General features: G+C 38.9%; 1 protein-coding gene across 2 annotated transcripts in view; it reads right to left on the bottom strand.

Moving 5' to 3' along the window:
- DMTN (dematin actin binding protein) overlaps window positions 1–22657 on the bottom strand; it is a 168259-nt gene that overhangs the window by 141577 nt on the left and 4025 nt on the right. For both annotated transcript variants that reach the window (XR_008402885.1, XM_053717953.1), the window contains exon 3: window positions 21457–21515. Coding sequence is in view for 1 of the 2 variants with exons in the window: in XM_053717953.1 (XP_053573928.1) it covers window positions 21457–21474 (18 nt within the window). In the remaining variant the exon portion in view is untranslated. The remainder of the gene's footprint in view (window positions 1–21456; window positions 21516–22657) is intronic.

Genomic DNA, 22657 nt, shown 5'->3' with positions numbered 1-22657 from the left:
CAGCGCCTATTTTTTACAGCTATATAATGTGCTTCAGGTTAGTGTGCATGATACAAAGCAGGAGCTGTACATATTCGCTTTGGCTGCATTGCTTTATATTATCGCTGAGTGCTTTTTAAATATATTTTATTTAACTGTACAACTGTGTAAAAAATACAATAATGTAAAGCCCACATGATATATTGCGCACACTAACTCCAAGCAAATGATACCGCTGTAAAAAAGTGGACAATATTACTGATCTGTGAGTGTGCTCTGCTTATGTCACAGGCTGTGAGAATACCTGAGCTCCAAGATGGCGGCCCCCAGTAAAAAGAGGCGGAGCTTCTGTATCTAGCATCTTTAAGCTATTAAAACAGGAGAACTGATTTGTAAAGAGGTGCAGGAACAGGATGAAACATAGTGAGTGTTACTATTCTTATGTAGTTGTGCACTGCAGTTTAATGTCCCTTAAGTGCATGTGACCGGATCATCAATCAACAATTTATAAAAGCTGGTAGGGGTATTTGTTTTGGATGCCTGGAATATGGGGTATTTAATCAAGGACTGTGTTATTTATTTATTTTATTTGCTACATTTCCTCTTTATTACTAACATTCTACTAATACAGTGCTGTGACTGTCTGCTTAAATCTATTCAGTTTTAAGCCCACTCTTGCTAGCATTTCCAATCAAAAGTAGAACTCTCTTTAACTGATGCTTTTGTGCTTTATTAACTTGGTATAGCATTTATATATAAATAAAGATATTTACAAATAAATAAAGATATTTATTTAAAAGGACCAGTGAGTGCAGCCATCTGTTCATTGTTATTATTCATCTCTCGCATGCACCCTGGCAGATTGAATTTGGAAGTGAGAGTGCTCTCCTGCTGTTTATATATATATATATATATATATATATATATATATATATATAAATATATATATACTATATATATATATAAAAATACAAATATATAAATACAGGTAGCCCTCAGTTTACGCCGGGGTTAAGTTCCAGAAGGAATGGTTGTAAATTGAAACCGTTGTAAATTGAAACTCAGTTTATAATGTAAGTCAATGGGAAGTGAGGGAGATAGGTTCCAGGCCCCTCTCAAAATTGTCATAAGTAACACCTAATACATTATTTTTAAAGCTTTGAAATGAAGACTTTAAATGATAAATAGCATTATAAACCTAATAAAATATCACACAGCACAGAATATATAGGCTGACCATATGTCCCGTTTTAAAAGGGACAGTACCGTTATTTTGTTTTTCCCCCGTCCCGTCGTTTCGTTAATAATGTTCATTTTGTCCCGTTTTGAGGGTTATCAGACCGTGCAGCCAGCGCAAGTGTAATTTTTTAGCACACACACCACTTACTAAATATTTTTAAATTCCCCGCCGGTGGGGAGGGCAGTTTTTTTTTTAACTGCAGGGTTAATGTTGGGTAGCCGTGCCCACATGATCCACAGCACCACGTCTATGCTGCCCGTGCTCAAAATTAGGGGCGTGATCATTGAAAGCAAGTGACAGCAGGTCAGTACTCAGTCGTGAGCTGTCAGACTGAGCTGAGGAGAGAGATTGGTCATGAGAGGGAAGTTAAAACTACTAGCTAGTGCCTAGTAAGGACAGGAGTCGGACTAGATCTGTCATCATCAGATGTGATGATCATCTGCCTCTGCCATCATCCGAATTAGCGGCTGACCATCACCAGAGAGATAATTCTTGCCATCTTCTTGTGTCACAGTGTGAACATACAAACATAGTGATCAAGTAGATCAACTGTCTAAGTTCTGTAAGAATTGTGGACTTCCAAGGTAAGACCAGTGTCTGTGCCTGTCAATCCATTTAATTGTCATTAATTATGCTTATTATTATGCTGTTGCAGTGCTGGTTGTACAGATGTTATAAATAACGGTTATTATCAGATAACTATTTGAACATTTTTCTCAGTTCTTCCAACATGTAACAATGATTTTGGGCAACTCAGCTAAAAAAATCTACAATTACTAATCCAGATCTTTAAACCAAATGCCTGTTCAGAGGCTACACTTTTACCATTTAAAATCAGTTAATACGGGGAAATTTGCCTTGACAACATAGAGGATAATTTCAATTTTGGAAACATTGAGTTAAGGGCATGTGATTAAAAAATATACACATGTCACATTCCCAATCTAGATCATGGGAACATTGTGAAAACACTGTGGATTGGTATTTAGATGTTATAGCTCTATGTCTACCTAAAAATGTTTGTATGAGTTCTTCTGTAACTGAAGGATAATTGTTGGCTCAATAGTTTATATTCATGTCATAAAAGTTAACTTTTGTTAAAATCTTACTTTTTTTCCTATGAATAAAGAATATTAACCCCGTCCCGTTTTTGACATCTCAATGTCCCGTTTTTGTCTCAAGGAAATATGGTCAGCCTAAGAATATATAATTAAACTAAGTTAAATGAACAAAAGCATTTGCTAAACAGCATTATAAACCTAATAAAATAATCAACAACACAGACTTCACTTGCATTTTTCTGCAAACAGTTCTTTCTATGCATTCCAATCTGGACTGATTTATAGACAGAAAGATCTTGTTCCTTTGAAATCTGCTCGATAGCTCGGGTCTGGTTAAACTGATTGATTTCAGCTTGCTTGGCTTTGCTGCAACACAAGCAGACAGCTCCATATACTGGCTATTTTAATAAATAGCAGTCACATGACAAAAGGTTGTTATTCTGAAACGGTGTAAATTGAACCGTTGTAAAACGAGGGCCACCTGTATACATCTTTGAACTCTTCCCAGTCCAACACCTTGTCATATTCCTTTAAATCACTGTGAAACAATTATTGCAATAAAAAAACTATACCTATTTCAACAGAAAAGCATATTGTTTTAGAGTGCCCCCATATAAATGTACTATTTGAGGGATTTAGTGCACCTGTAGTATCTGACATCCAGATGAGTGAGTCATAGGCTTTTGCTCAATTGCTAACATATTACTTTGAATTTATAATATGAGTACAAACATACGATCACTATTGATTTAGCTTGAGCACTGTTAGTGCACAATAGTGCCAATATTTTTGTTCTCCACTTGTAATCTAGACCATTGTGGGATATTACGTTTTGAGTGTAATGTCTTTTTAATATACTTGATAAAATACTATAAAAGGTTGTCAAATTTTGCTCAAATCAATACAATTTTTTATGTAACTGCACATGCAATCCCCAGTATGTTCATCAATGATGTACAGAGCATTTGAAAAATACAGCAAGCTTGTTTTCTTTGGGACCAATATAGTATAGTAAAGTTAGTATACAACACCGCAATACACAAATAACAATTGTGGAGGGGCCTTCATGTCTATCAATAGAGCTCTAGTTGTTCTTATACGTAAGCTACACATAGATCTTTGAGCACAAACATCCATTTCCTCTCCAATTTTTCATTCTTTCCCTATAAATTCTAAATCTACTGGCAGCTACAAGAGATGTAAAGTAACCTTTTTAAAGCACATGAAACCCTATCCTGAGGGGTTTAATACTGAAATAAAACAAATTCCCTTTTGAGCAGAGCCTTATCTTTCAAAGGGTGAAATCAATAACCTCCTAGATCAAACTACAACCAGCAGGCCACTTCCAGCCCTCAAAGGTTTGTGTGGCTCCAGCATGGCTGCCCCGCAGACAGATATCAGTCATTTCGTATCCAAATGGCAGTGCCAGATTTTTCATTGGGTAATGGACTGTTCTGAACGTGTGTAACTAATTATCTATGTCATTTATAAATAAAAAATGACATTATAACCTTTTGAGGCGGGAGAGTATAAGTGAGAGTATAACGTAATTCCATCAGTAGTCAGCGGCCCTCCTCATAAAAAACTTTGGGTGCCCATGGTCTTAATATTAATTTGATTATACACAAAATGGAAATTCCTCAATAGAACTGAAAACATATAGGGCCAGTGGAAAGCAAACAAGGGGTTTATTGCAGGTGTTTGCTCTCGTCCGGCTTATCGCTCATTTTTTTTTTTTTACAAGTTGAAAGTAAACGCAATAGCGATTTACGCTAGAATGATTACCGCAACTTCAGAGCTCTGGTTTACACTTTTTGAATCTGCATTTCCAGAAACTAAAAAGTTGCACATCAAAAATACATTACAAAGTACAGTTACACCATCTAATAAAAAATATATATAAAAAAAATATTGCACACAAAAGTTATAAAGGCTCAAAAGGTCTCAGGTGTTAGGGGGAAAAAAAGGCAGGCAAAGGACTTTAACATTGAGATACATACATATGTCTAAATATGTATCTGTATATAGTTTAAATCCTCCACTACGCACAAAATATAGAGAAAATAACTAATTGTGTAGCTCATTAACAAATCTAGACAGACCAGAAGGCTTGTTTTTCCCACAGAAAACCTCTGGAATACATTGTTTCCAATGCAGCAAAGGATTCTGGGTAAGATATGCAAATTATGTTCACGACACACCTTTTTACTTCAAGTCTGCTTTTCAGCAGATTCCCTTAATGCCAAAGCATCGCTGTTCACACGGCTTATAAGCTTAGCTAGGGTTAGTGCAATGACAGAGGGCACGCTCCAGACAACCTAAGTCGCCGGACCTACACACAGGTCCCTAAAAAGGGGAACACAAAACCTCAATCGAGGCCCCCCCGAGAAGGAGAGTATACCCCTCAGAACCCGAAGGAGGAGTAAACCCTCTTCTGAAATCAATGGAGCCAGTTGAAAGGAAAATCTATACCCTAGCAGACCAAGCTAACAGGATAGACTCAACAAAGCTCACACATCCAGAGGAGACTGCAACCCGAACGCAGCTCCTTAGATAGCTCGGCCATCCTGACCTGCAGACCCACACCCAGCTGCAGGAGGAAGACCCAAAGGTCTCTTATAACTCAGACAGACAGTACACGTCAAAGAGTAAGAGCTGCATCTAGATACACTATAAACATCTTACGTGTACACCTGCAAGCTGTCAAGAGCTGCAACTGGTTTAAAAACTGCAAACCTTCCGCATGCTAGACAGCTATTCTGTACAAGCTGTTGGATCAAGCCCAAAAGGACAAATCCAGAGGCCTAAAAATGAAGGCCAAACCGCTCAATTGCAGTAAGGAGAATTAAGCCCTTTAACCCTCCACCACATGGGGGAGAAAAACTCTAAGTTCTGATGAAATCAGATGTCAGATAGAGTGACGCAGCGGAAAACTCCCCTGCCTGGCCATCTATGATTGAAGGCTATAAGGACTGAAACAATCCTTCCCACCTTACCGACCCACAGGTCCTCTCGAATGCTTAGTTGAACATGAAAAACAATGATAACCTGAGCACTCAGCGCTTCTACCGAACCATCCGAGCAGAACAGCGCCATGTGTCTGAACAGCCACAAGACCGAACGAACCCGACAGGACCAGCCTGCACCTAGGGTCCCAACCGGCAAGCTGCATAAATTCTCCCTCATAGGGGAAAAAACTGAAAACAGACATCTTTAACATAGGACTAACATATCAAAAACAACTTCCGAAGAAGTAATAAAGAGTATCAACCCCAGAAGGTTCCCGAAGGTAGCAAAAAGAAATAAAAGACATCCCATTGGATATAAATAAAATATATAGCAACCCGGAGGTTAACGCCCAAAAAGATACCGGCCTACCCGCAGGACCAGCCAAACGGAGCCCTATCTTTCAAAACTGGGAAATATCTCAAACAAATGACAATCAGGAGATTACCTCATCCCCACATGTCTAATGAGGTGCACCATTCGAATTAGCAGACTGAAAATCCCTGTATCTGGTAACGATAGAGTCATTCAAAAACTGAAAAATATGTCTGAGCAATACGCAAAGGCGCGCAATCCTGTAACGAAAGGCACAACACTCAGGGACAGTTACACCCGCGGGGAACTGTAGAGGCCCTCCCCAAGGCGGAAGGCCCGGGACAATAGGGCACGAGCACAGTCTCAAAGAAACGTCTGGAACCATAAACTGGGTTACCTGCATGTGCAGAAGTATGATTTGGTAGGGAACTCACCTCTTGGAGGACAGGACCGCCAGAGGCGGATGGCTCAACAGTCCCTTGATTCCCCGAGCCCGAGGAACCAGGCGCTCTGAGTCAACGAGGCCACTCCGGATTCATCACCGGACACAGAATCTGAATCTGAAATCAAAATAGTTTCAGTATCAGAGTCCTCCATAACTGAATCTGAAATTAACACACGGCTAGATTACGAGTTTTGCGTTATGGGTGAAAAAGCAGCGTTATAGCTCTTTTTCACTACCGCTGGTATTACGAGTTTTGCAGGCAATGTAACTACCGTAGCTTTCAAAAAGTCATTTTTCAATGGGACTTCCATATTACGAGTTTGCCTGTACGGCCAAAAAGTGAGCGGTACAGCCTATAACTACAAGATCTGTACCGTAAACTGAAAGTCAGTAGTTATGGGTTTTGCTCTACAAAGCTGTAGTATAAAACTCATAACTAGGGGGGCGGAGCATGCGGGCGTACGTAATGGCCGCACTGCATTAGAGCTCCTGTCTCGGCTGTTGCGGAGCCCTTCCTAAAGAGCATCAGAAGTGACATGGGAGTGCTGATTATAGGGCGGTAACACTTAGGAGCACTACCGGAACGATTAACTGACAGCCGTGTGCCTACATTACACCGCTCCACCGAACTGATATAACTTGCGGGGTATGCCGTGCCAGAGGCGCTCCTCAATTTTGGACCCTGTGGGTCGCATCACTGAGGCCGCAGTACTTTAACCGGTACGGAGCAGATAGCAACCGACGCATTCATTTGAATGTTAGTAGCAGTAGCCGGATAGTCAAAGAGGGCTAAAGTGACCAGTTCAACCTCTTCAAAGAATTTCAACTGAGGGGTAAGAGTTTATGTGCCACTGCCTGCACGCCATTAAACCCTGCCTGAACACAATGTATAGTAATAACACCTGCATTGCCTAATAACACAGCCAGTGATATTGAGTAACCTTTAATAAACGGAGGTCATACAGCCAGATGTTAATAAACCACATTTAAGTTACATCAATGGACACAGAAATAAACATCCTCTCAGGATGAGCAACATGATACCTGAAAGCCTCTATAAATAATGTTTAATCGAGGACTCAGAATATAGAAAGTGCACACGCAATTCAGTTGCGCTCACACATACTTAATTGTCAGCTCCTAGACACTTTTATCCTGCAGTGTGCTTTGAAAATATTCAGGCATAACTTCCTGGGTCTGCTAGCTTTTACACAGTTCAGGATCAAATGGAGAAAAGGAAAATCTGCATTAGTGACTCGTTCTATTAATGCCCTAACCGTGCCATCAAATATTTTGCTCAATATAGCTACATCATCCTGAACCATTTACTGGGATATACAGATAACCAGCGCCATGGCATTAAGAAGAAATAATAAAGCGGATAAAAATCTAAAACCAGGCAACGCCGGTAACCCTATGAGCACATTTTTTAAGAATACAGATCGGGCAAAAAAATCTGAAACCACGCAGGCGGGAAGTGATGAAGAATCCTTGCCGGAACACCCTGACAATTCGCAAGATATACAGGCGACTCCTACGAGACAAAATAACGATGAACCTGTGACAAGTAAAAGTCTGCATTAAGTCCGAATGCGCAGATCTCAAAAAAGATATAAATGATCTGGGTCTTCGAGTAGGGATCTTGGAAGAAAACAGAGAGGAAATATATCAAGAAGTTGCGGACATGGCCCACTCGATTGAGACTCAACAAGCACAGATTCTGGAGCGTGAGAATAAGCTAGACGACATCGAAAATAGAACACGGAGAAGCAACCTTCGATTTCGAGGAGTACCTGAATCCATCGGCAGGGAAGATATATCAGTTCATCTACAAAACTATTTCAATCGCTTGCCATAGAAAATCAGAGAGTAATCGAAGAGATACCACTAGAAAGAGCCCATCGGGCCCTGAGGCCCAAGCCTAAAGACAATCAACCCCCTAGAGACATCATTGTATGCTTACAGAGCTTTAAAGATAGAGAAAGGATCTACCAAATTGCTAGAGCACAATCATCCTTCTCTTTTATGGGGGCCAAAATCCAGATATTCCAAGACCTCTCAGTACGTACGTTACAAGGCCGGAGAGAATTTGCACTTCTCACGCAACATCTTCGCTCGTTAAAAATTCCGTACCGATGGGGATTCCCAGTGTCAGTGAAAGTTATCAAAGATGGAAAGAGGCACGAATGCAATACTCTGGATAATGTTCCGGCCTTCTGCGGACAATTGGACATTCCCCTCCCTGAGGCGCCTGAAACCTCCCTCCCAAAGAATACAAACACATCTACAAGGCCTCAAAGTAAGCTGTGGTCAGAGATTGCTGGGCAACAAACAAGGAAAAGACATAGCCCAGTTCCATTAGCCCAACAAAGCACAATTGGTCTTCAGACTTGAGATGCTGTTTCCAAAGGACTCTGTGAGTACCACCACGTGGTATAGCCCCGCAAAACCCACACCTTAAACACTAAAATTGACTCTCATATCAAGAGACTGCTGTTTGCATGGTCTGGTAGACTCAGTACCTAAGTACTCTCATACATATTAGGTTGTATCTTGATATGTGATGCTACTTAGAAACACTTTAGATCATACTGTCCGGAACAAAATTAAAGACCGCAGCATGAAGCCATAAGGGGTTGATCTACTAGGAAACTACCTTCCCATCTAGGTAGAGTTCCTTTTTGGACGCACTCTATGACACACATGTTACTGGGATACTTTTGGTTTGGAAATGTTCATTAAGAGTGGTTATAGTTATAATAATAATGTTAACTTTTTGCCCTAATTCAGGGATTTAGATAATTGAAGTTTCTTAAAGTTCTAAACATGCCTTGTATTATGTTTTTTTTTAAAATGTGAATGACTGTCCTTAACTCCCTTGGTAAGCAGTCAGAACAAATGAATGACATGTCACAGTAATGATTATTATGTTAACCTTTTGCCCCAACCTAGGTATGTGAAGCTTATGAAGGTTTCTGAAATTTTTTTGAAGTTTTGAAAATATATTGTGTTAAGTTTTAAATGTCAATGATCGATTTTCGCCCATTTAGATTGCAGTTCGAACACATGACTACCACTGCACAGTTCTCCCTTTTATTTTTCAATCTTGTATATGTTGGGGAGGGCTCCGTTGAGCCGAACTTCCCCGCTCTAATCTCTTTTTCTGAACTTGTTTTCACATTTCCCCTTTGGACTTTGTTCCATTACTGTTTCTCTTCCTTTCCTTTTTCCATTGCTTTATCTCTCACTTTCCTTTTTTTTTCTTCTTTTCTTTGGTTTATTGTTTAATTCCCTCCCTACATACAAACAGTGTTTAAATCAGTACAGAGTTAATAACAGCAGCAACTGCATCAGTTACTTTTGCTCATACACGAAAGGCACTTTCCACACTCAGCTTAAAGGATAGCCTAGGGACATATGGCACACCAGCCCACAGCCGGTCAATTTAGGATTGCCACACAAAATGTTAAGGGTTTCTTAACCCCCCAGAAACGTTCTATAGCGTTTCATGATTTTTTCAAAAAAGCAAATAGACATTATAATGATACAGGAGACACACTTCAAAAGGACCAATGAGCCCGCCCTTTCACATTTATATTATGACCAACACTTCCTGAACTCAGGGCCAACAAAACATAATGGAGTGGGTATCTTCTTTAGAAGGAGTTCCCCCTTCACTCTCTTGGATAAATATCAGGACCGCGAGGGTAGAATACTAATTCTAGTCGGCTTCTACTATGGCAGGCCTCTAACGTTGGCCAACATATATGCCCCTAATCGCCCACCACCCACTTTTTTCCGCACAGTGACTAATAAGCTTTTAGACATCTCAAAAGGCCCAATTCTACTAGGAGGCGACCTAAACTTCCCAATTAACCCAGCCTTAGACACCTCGACGGGCAAATCCTATATGAGATTTGCTCAAATAAAAGCTAACTGGCAGGCGCTTAGGACGATCCCCTTCTTTGATACGTGGAGGATTACCCACCCCACTACTAAAGATTTCACTTTTTTCTCCTACCCTCAACATTCCTCCTCTCGTATTGACTATATCCTTTGTGATCAGAACGCCCTCTCTACTCTAATTTACTCTAGGACATACCACACGTCGTGGTCTGACCATAGCATGGTTGGCTCCATTTTCTCTTGGCACTCTAGACCGCAACACCAGCAGCATTGGAAGCTTAATGATCACATATTTACAGACCCGATAATCACTACAGACATAACAGAAAAGACTATTGAATTCTTCACATTTAATGACCCAGACTGTACTTCAATTACCAATAACTGGGAGGCCTACAAATGTTATATTAGAGGCGTGATTATGGGCCACACACATAAACTCCGCAAAACAGAAGGCGGCACAGTACACACTCCTCATGACCAATTTTCAGGATAGTGAGGCAGCCCTGAAACAGAACCCCCGTTGCCCACAAAGATTGGCGCAGGCCAAGCTAGCGAGAGAAGCCCTTAATCAATACCTAATTAAGAACGCTCAATTACGGGCATTAACATCTAAATCCAAATTCTACACTGAAAGCAATAAAGCAGGCCGTTTACTAGCCAGATCTCTCAAAAAGAAAAGACATAAAACCTTTATTCCCAAGATTTTAGATTCTAATGGGACTCCCCATTCCCAAAATGCAGCAATAGTCACCCAATTTGCAACCTACTATTCCTCCCTATATAATCTTCCAACTTCGCATCCCGACTCCAAGCTAGACAGGATTAATGACTACCTCTCTCGTGTACAGCTGCCCACCCTCACCAAAGAGGAGGGTGAGTCACTTGACTCACAATTCACCCCACAGGAGATTCTTGTAGCTATTAAGAATCTCCCCCAAGGTAAAGCCCCGGGCCCAGACGGGTTTACCCCCAAATTCTATCACCTATTTAAAACCCTACTGAGCCCTCACCTTCTCACAATGTTCAATTCACTAGGTAAGGACTGCCCCCTCCCTCAATCCCTTTTAGAAGCTACAATAATAGTTATCCCCAAACCAGGAAAAGATGCAGAACGGGTTTCCAACTACCACCCCATTTCCCTAATTAATGTTGATATTAAACTTTATGCTAAATTAATAGCCTCCAGACTTAACAAAATTCTCCCCAGCCTCATCCATACTGATCAAGTTGGTTTTATTTTTCAAAGAGAGGCCAAAGACAACACTATTCGGGTCCTCCAGACCATACATACAGCAAACGCCACTAAAACCCCGGTAATCCTGCTCTCCACAGATGCGGAGAAGGCCTTCGACAGGGTGGACTGGGACTTCCTATGGGCACCCTGTCAAGGTTCGGATTTTCAGAAGTATTTGTCTCCCGTGTTAAAGCACTTTACAATGACCCGGTAGCTAGAATTGGCGCTAATAGCACCTTGTCTCAAAAGATTCCCATTAAAAACGGTACGAGACAGGGATGTCCCCTCTCTCCCTTACTGTTTGCCCTGACAGTAGAGGTTTTGGCCAACAAGATTAGGAGTAATGACCAGATTACGGGTATGGCCATGAACTTGTCCCAGCAAAAATGCCTTTTATATGCAGACGATATCATATTCTCGGTTTGTTCCGTATACACCTCACTCCCAGCATTACTCAATGAGCTAGAGGAATACAAATTAGTTTCAAACTTTTCAATTAATATGGAGAAGTCCAATTTAATACCCTTGCACGTTTCGGAGAATGAGATTGAGTTTATTAAAACGCAAACCTCCTTTCATATCACAAACAAAATACGCTACCTGGGAATAGACATTTCTCCCAAGCAAACAGATCTTTTTGACCTTAACTACACCCCTCTCCAAAGGGAGACCGAAGTGACCCTCGAGACATGGCATAAAAGAGGCCATCTTTCCTGGATGGGCCGGGTAAATGCGCTCAAAATGAACCTCCTTCCCAAATTCTTATACCTGTTTCAGGTCCTCCCACTAGATGTTCCTAGCTCGTACTTGATAAGACAACAGAAAATGTTTGACTCCTTTATCTGGGCCCAGAAGCGCACAAGAGTAGCTAAAAACACCCTATATCTAGACAGAGAACATGGTGGACTGGGGGCCCCGAATCGTATGGCATATTATAGAGCAGCCCAACTGGCTAGGATAGTTGCCTGGCAACACTCCCCTCAAGAGAAACCTTGGGTTCAATTGGAATCTTCCTTAACTGGAGGACATAATTTAGGAGATATGTGCTGGACCATGCCCAACCACAGACCTCCAGAGGTATATACAAAATTACTATGTGGCAGCCACGCTACGAGTCTGGGATAAAACGTTATCCCTCGATAAACTTATCTCGACCATACCCTCTCTTCTCACACCTCTTCTTAACAATCCCCTTCTGTTGCACCCACACTTCATAAAAACGTTGATAGTTGCAAATTTCCCTTCCAATATCCCGGCACATCTAGTACTTAACAAAGGACAAATTTGCCCACAATTAGAACTCTCCCATCTATTAGGCCCCCCCGTTTCATCTTTGGTTCCCCTATCTACAGCTGAGACATGCTATAATGAACAGCCCTGTCTCTAAAGACCTCTCCAGACCCCTTACCCCTTTTGAAATCCTGTGCACAACCCCCCCATGTCAAGATCCCATATCTCCATAATATATAAATTGCTCAGGGGCTCCTTTCCAACTAAGAAACCCTCCTATATATCTAAATGGGAGAAAGAACTAGATATTGTCCTCTCTGAAGCACAATGGAATCACATTTTCACTGAAACTAAAAAGTCGTCCCTCTCACTGGTGTTTGCTGAAATGAATTATAAGCTATTATCGAGGTGGTACCTAACCCCACAGCGACTCCACAGTATCTTCCCAAACTCCTCCAACTCTTGTTGGAGACATTGTGGGGAAAGGGGAACTCTGTCGCATATTTGGTGGCTGTGTCCTCGCATACAGGCATTCTGGACGGACATCACAAAATGCATAAACACTGTCTTAGGGCTCAATATCACACTCACTCCCACCATGGTCCTAACACAAGACACTCCCCCCATTCACTGCTCTTACCGTAAACACATATTTTGCTGTCTACTCAACTGTGCTAAGCGTCTAATACCTAGATTTTGGAAGACAACTCCAGATGTGGCAGAGGGAAGTAGACCATATCTTAGCAATGGAACAGATACACTACACCTATTTAGGTAAACAAGATTTTATTGCAGACATTAGATATCTATGGGATCAGGGGAAACCCTCACTTTAAAGTGGTGCTGATAGGAAACTGTCATACGATTAAGATAGCTCTGAGTCAGCTTGCTACAGACTAGGCCCAACCCCGAGTACACTTACCATTAATAGAGAAATTTACAAGATAGATCAGGATTTTCCGCTAAACAGACGCTAGCAGATCATAGTGCTGATGCAGATAACTATTACCGCACCTTTTTAATGATAAACTAAGCTTTGAAACGTTTGTATGTATGATATCACTGTATTTTTGTTTGTAAAAATTTCAATAAAAATAGTTGATTTAAAAAAAAACCTCATAACTAAAGTGCTAAAAAGTACACTAACACCCATAAACTACCTATTAACCCCTAAACCGAGGCCCTCCCACATCGCAAACACTAAAATTATTAACCCCTAATCTGCCGCTCTGGACATCTCGGCCACTATAATAAACATATTAACCCCTAAACCGCCGTACTCCCGCATAGCAAACACTAGTTAAATATTATTAACCCCTAATCTGCTGTCCCTAACATCGCCGCAACCTACATTACTGTTATTAACCCCTAATCTGCTGCCCACAAAATCGCTGCCACTATACTAAAGTTATAAATCCCTAAACCTAGCCCTAAGTGTAACCCTAACACCCCATAACTTTAATGTAATTAAAATAAATCTAAATAAAAATTACTATCATTAACTAAATAATTCCTATTTAAAACTAAATACTTACCTATAAAATAAACTCTAAGCTAGCTACAATATAACTAATAGTTACATTGTATCTAGCTTAGGTTTTATTTTTATTTAATAGCTAAGTTTGTATTTATTTTAACTAGGTAGATTGGTTATTAAATAGTTATTAGCTATTTACTAACTACCTAGTTAACATAAATACAAATTTACCTGTAAAATAAAACCTAACCTGTCTTACACTAACACCTAACCTTACACTACAATTAAAAAAATTACATTAATTAAATACAATTAACTAAATTACAAAAAAAACAAAACACTAAATTACACAAAATAAATAAGAAATTATCAAATATTTAAACAAATTACACCTAATCTAATAGCCCTATCAAAATAAAAAAGCCCCCCAAAATAAAAAAAACCCTAGCCTAAACTAAACTGCCAATGGCCCTTAAAAGGGCCTTTTGCGGGGCATTGCCCCAAAGAAATCAGCTCTTTTACCTGTAAAAAAAAATACAAACAAACCCCCAACAGTAAAACCCACCACCCACACAACCAACCCCCCAAATAAAAACTTATCTAAAAAACCTAAGCTCCCCATTGCCCTGAAAAGGGCATTTGGATGGTCATTGCCCTTAAAAGGGCATTTAGCTCTTTTTTTGCCCAAACCCTAAGCTAAAAATAAAACCCACCCAATAAACCCTTAAAAAAACCTTAACACTAACCCCCGAAGATCCATTTACAGTTTTTGAAGACCGGACATCCATCCTCAACGAAGCGGCAGAAGTCCTCAGCGAAGCCAGCAGAAGTCTTCATCCAAGCCGGCAGAAGTCTTCATCCAGACAGCATCTTCTCTCTTCATCCATCCGGCGCGGAGCGGCTCCATCTTCAAGACATCCGGCGCGGAGCATCCTCTTCTGATGACAGCTAACGAAGAATGAAGGCTCCTTTAAGGGACGTCATCCAAGATGGCGTCCCTTGAATTCCGATTGGCTGATCGAATTCTATCAGCCAATCGGAATTAAATTTGAAAAAATCCTATTGGCTGATCCAATCAGCCAATGGGATTGAGCTTCAATCCTATTGGCTGATTGAATCAGCCAATAGGATGAAAGTTCAATCCTATTGGCTGATTGCAACAGCCAATAGGATTTTTTTCCCCTTTAATTCCTATTGGCTGATAGAATTCTATCAGCCAATCGGAATGTAAGGGACGCCATCTTGGATGACGTCACTTAAAGGGAACTTCATTTTCCAGCGACGATCGGAGGAAGAGGATGCTTCGCGCTGGATGTCTTGAAGATGGACACACTCCGCGCCGGATAGTTGAAGATAGAAGATGCCGTCTGGGTGAAGACTTCTGCCCGCTTGGATGAAGACTTCTCCCGGCTTCGATGAGGACTTCTGCCCGCTTGGATGAAGACTTCTGCCGGCTTCGATGAGGACTTCTGCCGTCTGGATGAGGACTTCTGCCGTCTGGATGAGAACTTCTGCCGTCTGGATGAGGATGGATGTCCGGTCTTCGAAAACTGTAAGTGGATCGTCCGGCGTTAGTGTTAGTTTTTTTTTTAAGGGTTTTTGGGTGTGTTTTACTTTTAGCTTAGGGTTTGGGCACCGTAAAATAGCTAAATACCCTTTTAAGGGCAATGCCCATCCAAATGCCCTTTTCAGGGCAATGGTTAGCTTAGTGTTATTTAGATATAATTTTATTTGGGGGTTTGGTTGTGTGGGTGGTGGGTTTTACTGTTGGGGGGGGTGTTTATTTTATTGTAATGTTAGGTTTTAGTGTAAGGCAGGTTAGGTTTTATTTTACAGGTAACTTTGTATTTATTTTAACTAGGTAGTTAGTAAATAGTTAATAACTATTTACTAACTAGTCTACCTAGTTAAAATAAATACAAACTTACCTGTGAAATAAAAATAAAACCTAAGATTGATACAATATTATAACTATTAGTTATTTTGTAGCTAGCTTAGGTTTTATTTTACTAAAGTATGTATTTAGTTTTAAATAGGAATTATTTAGGTAATAATTGTACGTTTTATTTAGATTTATTTTAATTATATTTAATTTAGGGGGTGTTAGGGTTAGACTTAGGGTTACGTTAGGGTTAGGTTTAGGGGTTAATACATTTATGTAGTGATGTGGGAGGCCAGAGGTTTAGGGGTTAATAGTTTAATTTAGTATATTTTGTTGTGGGGGGCTTGCGGTATAGTGGTTAATAGGTTTATTAAAGCGCATGTGGGCGGACAGCAGATTAGGGGTTAATAATATTTAAATAATGTTTGCGATGCGGGAGGGCGGCAGTTTAGGGGTTAATAGGTTTATTATAGTGTCGACGATGTCGGGGAGCGGCAGAATAGGGGTTAATAAATTTTAATAGTGGCGGCGATGTCCGGAGCGGCAGATTAGGGGTTAATAAAAAATTTATAGTGTTTGCGATGCGGGAGGGCCTCGGTTTAGGGGTTAATAGGTAGTTTATAGGTGTTAGTGTACTTTGTGACAGTTTAGTTATGAGTTTTATGCTGCAGCTTTGTAGCATAAAACTCATAACTACTGACTTTAGATGGCGGTACGGATCTTGTGGTTATAGAGTGTACCGCTCACTTTTTAGCCTCACTGCAAAACTCGTAATACCAGCGCTATGGAAGTCTCATTGAAAAAGGACTTTTTTAAAAGTGTGGTACTGATGTTGCGTGACGGACAAAAAGGTGTGCGGTACAGCTAATCTGACAAGACTTGTAATAGCGGCGTTAGGGAAAAAGCAGCGTTATGAAGCATATCAATGCTTTTTCACTCATAACGCAAAACTCGTAATCTAGCTGAATAGTTATATACAAGAAACAGAACACGTTATAATTGCACTAACACATTTAATTATTTTCTTTTTGGCCTTTTTATGTCCTTTTAATGGGTAAAAGTTACTTGTACAGTTTGTTATCTCTTGCCTCAAAATAAAAATATTATTTAAAATAAAAAAAATGCAGAATCATCTGGTTTGTGCAAATTGTCAAGTTCTCTCTAGAACCTTCAAATTTTAGGAAATTCCAAAATGAAACTGAGCAACATTAGTTGGATTGGTGCAAAAGCAAAAGAGCTCATATCTCATATATGTGAATTATTAATGTATGTATGACTGGTATACACACACCACCCTAGAAATGTCCAGTATAGCCCAGTGTTATGGATTTTTTCATAGTATAAAATGTGACCTTCAATAAGTTACTGAGAACATGGAGTTAAAGGAATATCAGATATCTATAGAATAAACTGTAATGTATTTTGAGTGTTATACAAAGATGGCCCTTATTGTTAGGTGAATTGATCACTATTATACATGAGGAACAGAGGACTATTCAACCACAGTATATGGTTTGTTAGTGAAAATCTCTCATGGGTGGGTTTAGTGTGCCTGAGCAGGACAGACATCTTACTGAGGCGACTGAATAAGCCTTTTATTATAACCAAATACTGATTTTGTGTATGCCCATAATGAATAAATCTATTCATATAAACTCATAGGATATGAACATTCATTTATTTTTATAGAGAAGGCCAGAGATGATGCTCTTCAGTGAATGATTGAAGGTGTAGCCAGACAGGGCTGTGTGTTTTTTGATTGGCTTCAGGTTGATGGGTAATATTCTAGTTTTAATCATTTAAAACTAAACCCATTTAGTAGTTTTTAGATTATTACATTTGTTTAGATTTGCTGTATAGGAATAGTTTAGTCATAGCAACAGCCAAAACTACTGACAAGATGTACGTCATAACTGACAGGGAGATAGAGCAAGTGGCTTCTGGTGTTTGTTTGTTTTTTAATGTTAATATTATTATTTTTTAATGCATACTCATTCTAAATAAAACATTAAAATGCCATTTTATCACACATTATGTTCATTTGGATTCTGTTTTTCTTTTTTAAATACAGATCTAATACTTTATCTACCAATACTGTTATAACTTTACTAAGTTGGGATGGTCACTTTAGAGATTTTTCCTAACTAAAATTATAAATGGGTGTGTTACAAAGACACTGTAATATGATTCATATAATGAATACTTCCACCTTCTATTTCTTTCCCTTATCTTTCTTCTGGCCCCTCCTTGCTCTTCCACTGCTTCATCTCCACCTGTTTCCAGTCTCTTATCCAACTTTCGCTCCATGAAGTCAGTCACAATACCTCACCTCTCTTGCACACTTACCTTTTAGCCCTGCTATCATTTTCATGTGTTCTATATGAATTTTATTGCTTATGAACTGTACATTCCATAGAGTAGGACCTAATTTTTTCCTCAAACTTTGGAACTACCGGTATATTCCATAACCGAAACTTATCTCTGTCAGTCTAACACTGTTTGAGACGTTGTTTTTTTTTTTCTTATTGATACCTTAATATTATTGCCTTTATTTACAGATGCTGAAAAAGGGGGCAAGATAAGTAATGAAAATATGTAAAAAAGGAAATGAAGTAGACAAACATATAAATAATATGTAATATCCCTAGTATTAACTCAATATAACAAATGTGTAACTAGGTATTTATGAAGGATGTGCTGTCGCATATAAATACTTAGGGCTAAATTACAAGTGGATTAAAAATGGTGATTACAAGTGGATTACAAGTGGAGTGCTAAATATCGCCTGCGTGTAAGCGATATTAGTGCTCCCCTTTGTAATACCAGAACATCATAATGTACACTGGTATTACAAGTAAATAGCAATCCGAATGCAAACTTGCGTTCGCATTGCTAGGAGGCATTGCGCTCACGAGAGCGTGCTTCCATAGGCGCAGAGAAGCGGGTAAGAAGCGCAGCGATGGGCAGCATTTTTAAATATACATGTATATGAATATATACATATAGATTTATGTGATAATACGTGCATATACACATATTAACACATAAATATATATGTATATAAGCATATATATATATATATATATATATATATATATATACTGTATATATATTTACATTGCGATCTATGGGAACACACAGCGCTCCACTTGTAATCTAGCCCTTAGTGAATTGTTCTGAGCCACAAAAAGTGGTAAACACAAAAAAGGATGTCTGCCATCATCAAATAAGTAATTATGTGTACATTAGTATAATACAAAGTTCACTTTTATTAAATATGTTAATGTAGAATACAAACATAAAAATATGAAATTTGCTTGACAAGGAAGCAAGGGAAATGTGTGTGTTTCCTGCTGGGAAAATGAAAAACACTACACTATTGTTTGATCAACGCAAAGTATAGTAAATGTTTTAAAAAAAAAAAAAATAATAAAAAAATAATTTCTACATTATACTTAAAAGGATCCAAAATATATTAAAGGGACATGAAACCCAAAAATGTTCTTTTTTGATTCAGACAGAGCATACAATTAAAAAAATAAGTTCCCACTTTACTTCTATTTGCTTTGTTTCCCGTTATTCTTTATTGAAGAGATACCTAGGTAGATGTCTGGACCGCTACAGGAAATAGTGCTGCCATCTAGTGTTCTTGCAAATGGATAACATTCTTTCAAAACTGCTGCCATACAGTGCTATAGACATTTAATGTCACTTGGTGTGATTGTTACAAACAGGATGGGGTTACTTAAAAGTATTCTGAAAAGTACGGTCTTTTTCTCTAGACTAATTATTAGATTGAGATAATTAAGTAATAAATCACTTCCTTCCGCCTCGTTTCCCATTCCCTGATTTCAGGGTTCCTACAAAAAATGATTTTTTTTTCTACATTATACTTAAAGGAATCCAAAATATATTAAAGGGACATGATTATAATTGTATGTGGGGTAAGATCTATTAACTACAATAAGATCTATTATCTAAGAATATATCTACAAAAGTCTTCATAAACTTTAATGGAGAATTCTACTCAGGACAACAAGACTGAACATATTTTTTTTCCCTTTTACAATAAGGAATTTTACATTAGATTTGCAGTGATCTCACTGCATGCCTTCCAACATTTCTAGGGATGGGGATGCTGGTGGCTTAGTCAGGGAGATCAGACGGAACAGTCACAACAAACCAGGTGCTGAGTCACTGTACATAAGGGAAGAGTTTATATGGAGAACTAGGTAGAGCTGGACAAGAAGTTGGGTGGATCTGGGTGTGGAAGGATCAGAGGTGAAGCCTGAGCACAACTTTTATGAGGTCATGGGAAGCTGAGGAGGATTTGAGACAGTTGGGAGAACAACCACTGGAAAATCTGTTACAAAATACAAGGTTTAATGTTATGGTGTCCTAGGATTTGCCACCATAGGTAACAATTAGAGCAGGGTTGGCAAACCTTTTTGACAGTATGTGCTAAAATTGGTTATTAGCTTCTTAGAAATTCTTTTTAAATGTACATTAATCCTTGGATTGAAAAAATAATAATTTATAAAGTACTACAATTCCAACCAATAAAATCATCACATTGGTAGCTCAGAAGTGAAGCAAATTTGTTATAATTGCCACAAGGGTGTATTTTGATCTAGACCAACTAGGCCTGTTCCTAGGGCAGCAGACTTTTAGAGGGGCAGAAAATTTTAAAGAACATCTTGGTTTGGTTTCATGATAACCTCAAGCTTCCATACTCTCCATGGGAATAGAAATTGTTTTAAGATCTAAATGTGACTTATAGAAGGGGACAATCATGTGGCATGATTTTGTGTGTGTCTAGCAGGCATACGTTAATAATAACCTGGTCAGTATGTGTTTGAGAAACATATATTAGCCATATATGAGAAAAAAATTGGTGACGATGGGGAGTTTGGGGGGAGTGGTTGCATAGGGAGTGGTTGCATATTACTCAGTTCCTAGGGCAGCACATAAAATAAATATGCCCCTGGAGTGCCAACTTGAGCATGTGTGCCATAGGTTTATTACACCTAAGTAGAGTTTAAACAAGACATCTGCATTATCATGTAATAAATGTGCCATATAGCAAATAGCATTTTAATAGGCTCACAGAACAAAGTGAAACCTCAGTAATCTGGCAGCTGTGGTGATTGAAAATCTGTTAAAGATGACCAGATAGGCTATACGGTGTGTGAAGAAATGGAATTCTTGCCGATAGTTAGATATTACATTTTATAAAACTCAAACAATGTCCATCACTTAAGCAATTTTCGAAATAGTTCTTCCCTGCCATTGTTAATGATCTGAACCCAAACACAAGGTATTCAAAACTATCTGGCATAATTTCTACAGCCTAATACAAGTTCATTCAGCCAACATCTGCCACTGCTTTTATTCTTATTGATCTGAAGCAAACCTAACAGAGATAGAAGCCCATTAATGAGATCAAAGAGAGAATCTCGTTCAGAAATCATGAGAATTTCTCAGCATAATAATAAATTATGGTTCCAGGTTCAAGTCAATTTCCAATATGCATCAGATTTTCATATTAATCATACAGAAATACGTATTACTTTTCTAGAATGTTGACTCAGATAAATGATGAGTAATATAACAGTTTTACAGTAGCAGTTTATGAAATCATTGAAATAATGTTGGTGAGGAATCTTTTTGTGTTTTACCTTTGGAACCTTTTCCATTCAGCTGTTGTTTGTCAATGTCCCGTGTTTGTTGCAGGATTCTAGGAATAAAGAACAGAGTTTGTAGAGATTCCTTGTGCTGCACACATTTTGGAACTTTACTCATACTATACACTCTAAACCCTATGGTAAGTGCAGGGTCAGCTTTCCCATTAGACAATGTAGACAGCTGCCTAAGGCCTTGGGCAAATGTGTCATCATTCACCACACCTGATTTTGTGCTAGCACTAGTGAGGGCTTCTTTTCTGTGCCACCTTGGGCAAGTATGTCATAATGAACAATCCAATATGGGCTCTTTTCAAGGGATATCACCCCACAATTTGTCTTTCATAATTCAGATAGAGCATGCGATTTTAAAAACGTTCTAATTTACTTCTATTATTCATTTTTCTTTGTTCTCTTTGTATGTTTTGTTAAAAAGGAGAGGTGTATACATAAGGGACACTGAACCCAATTTTTTTCTTTTGTGATTCAGATAGAGCATGCAATTTTAAGCAACTTTCTAATTTACTCCTATTATCAAATGTTCTTCATTCTCTTAGTATGTTTATTTGAAAAGCAAGACTGTAAGTTTAGATGCTGGCCCATTTTTGGTGAGCAAACTGGGTTGTCCTTGCTGATTGGACAGCACCAATAAACAAGTGCTGTCCATGGTCTGAACCAAACATTTGCTAGCTCCTTAGCTTAGATGCCTTCATTTTCAAATAAAGATAGCAAGAGAATGAAGAAAATTTGATAATAGGAGTAAATTAAAAAGTTGTTTAAAATTGCAGGCTCTATCTGAATCACAAAAGAAAAAATTTGGGTTCAGTGTCCCTTTAGGAGGCGGCCCATTTCTGGAGCACTATATGGCAGCAGTTTTGTAAGAATGTTATTCATTTGCAAGAGCACTTGAGGGCAGCACCATTTCCCGCCATGTCGTGCTCCAGATGTCTACCTAGGTATCTCTTCAACAAAGAATATCATGGGAACAAAGAAAACTTGATAATAGACGTAAAATTGGAAACTTTTTTTAAATTGTATGCTCTGTCTGACTCACAAAATACATTTTTGGGGGTTTCATATCTCTTTAAGATTATGATTGTGGGCTAGCACTAGTGAGTGCTCATGTTAACAGAAACATTTTAGGCACAAGTGTTAAAAATTAGGAAACATATAATAAACCTGTGACTGGGGTGCATAT

The sequence above is a fragment of the Bombina bombina genome, chromosome 6, assembly GCF_027579735.1.
Source record: "Bombina bombina isolate aBomBom1 chromosome 6, aBomBom1.pri, whole genome shotgun sequence".
Lineage (NCBI taxonomy): Eukaryota > Metazoa > Chordata > Amphibia > Anura > Bombinatoridae > Bombina > Bombina bombina.
Note: the sequence above shows the minus strand (reverse complement) of the source record. Positions and strands in the feature narration are given on the sequence as shown.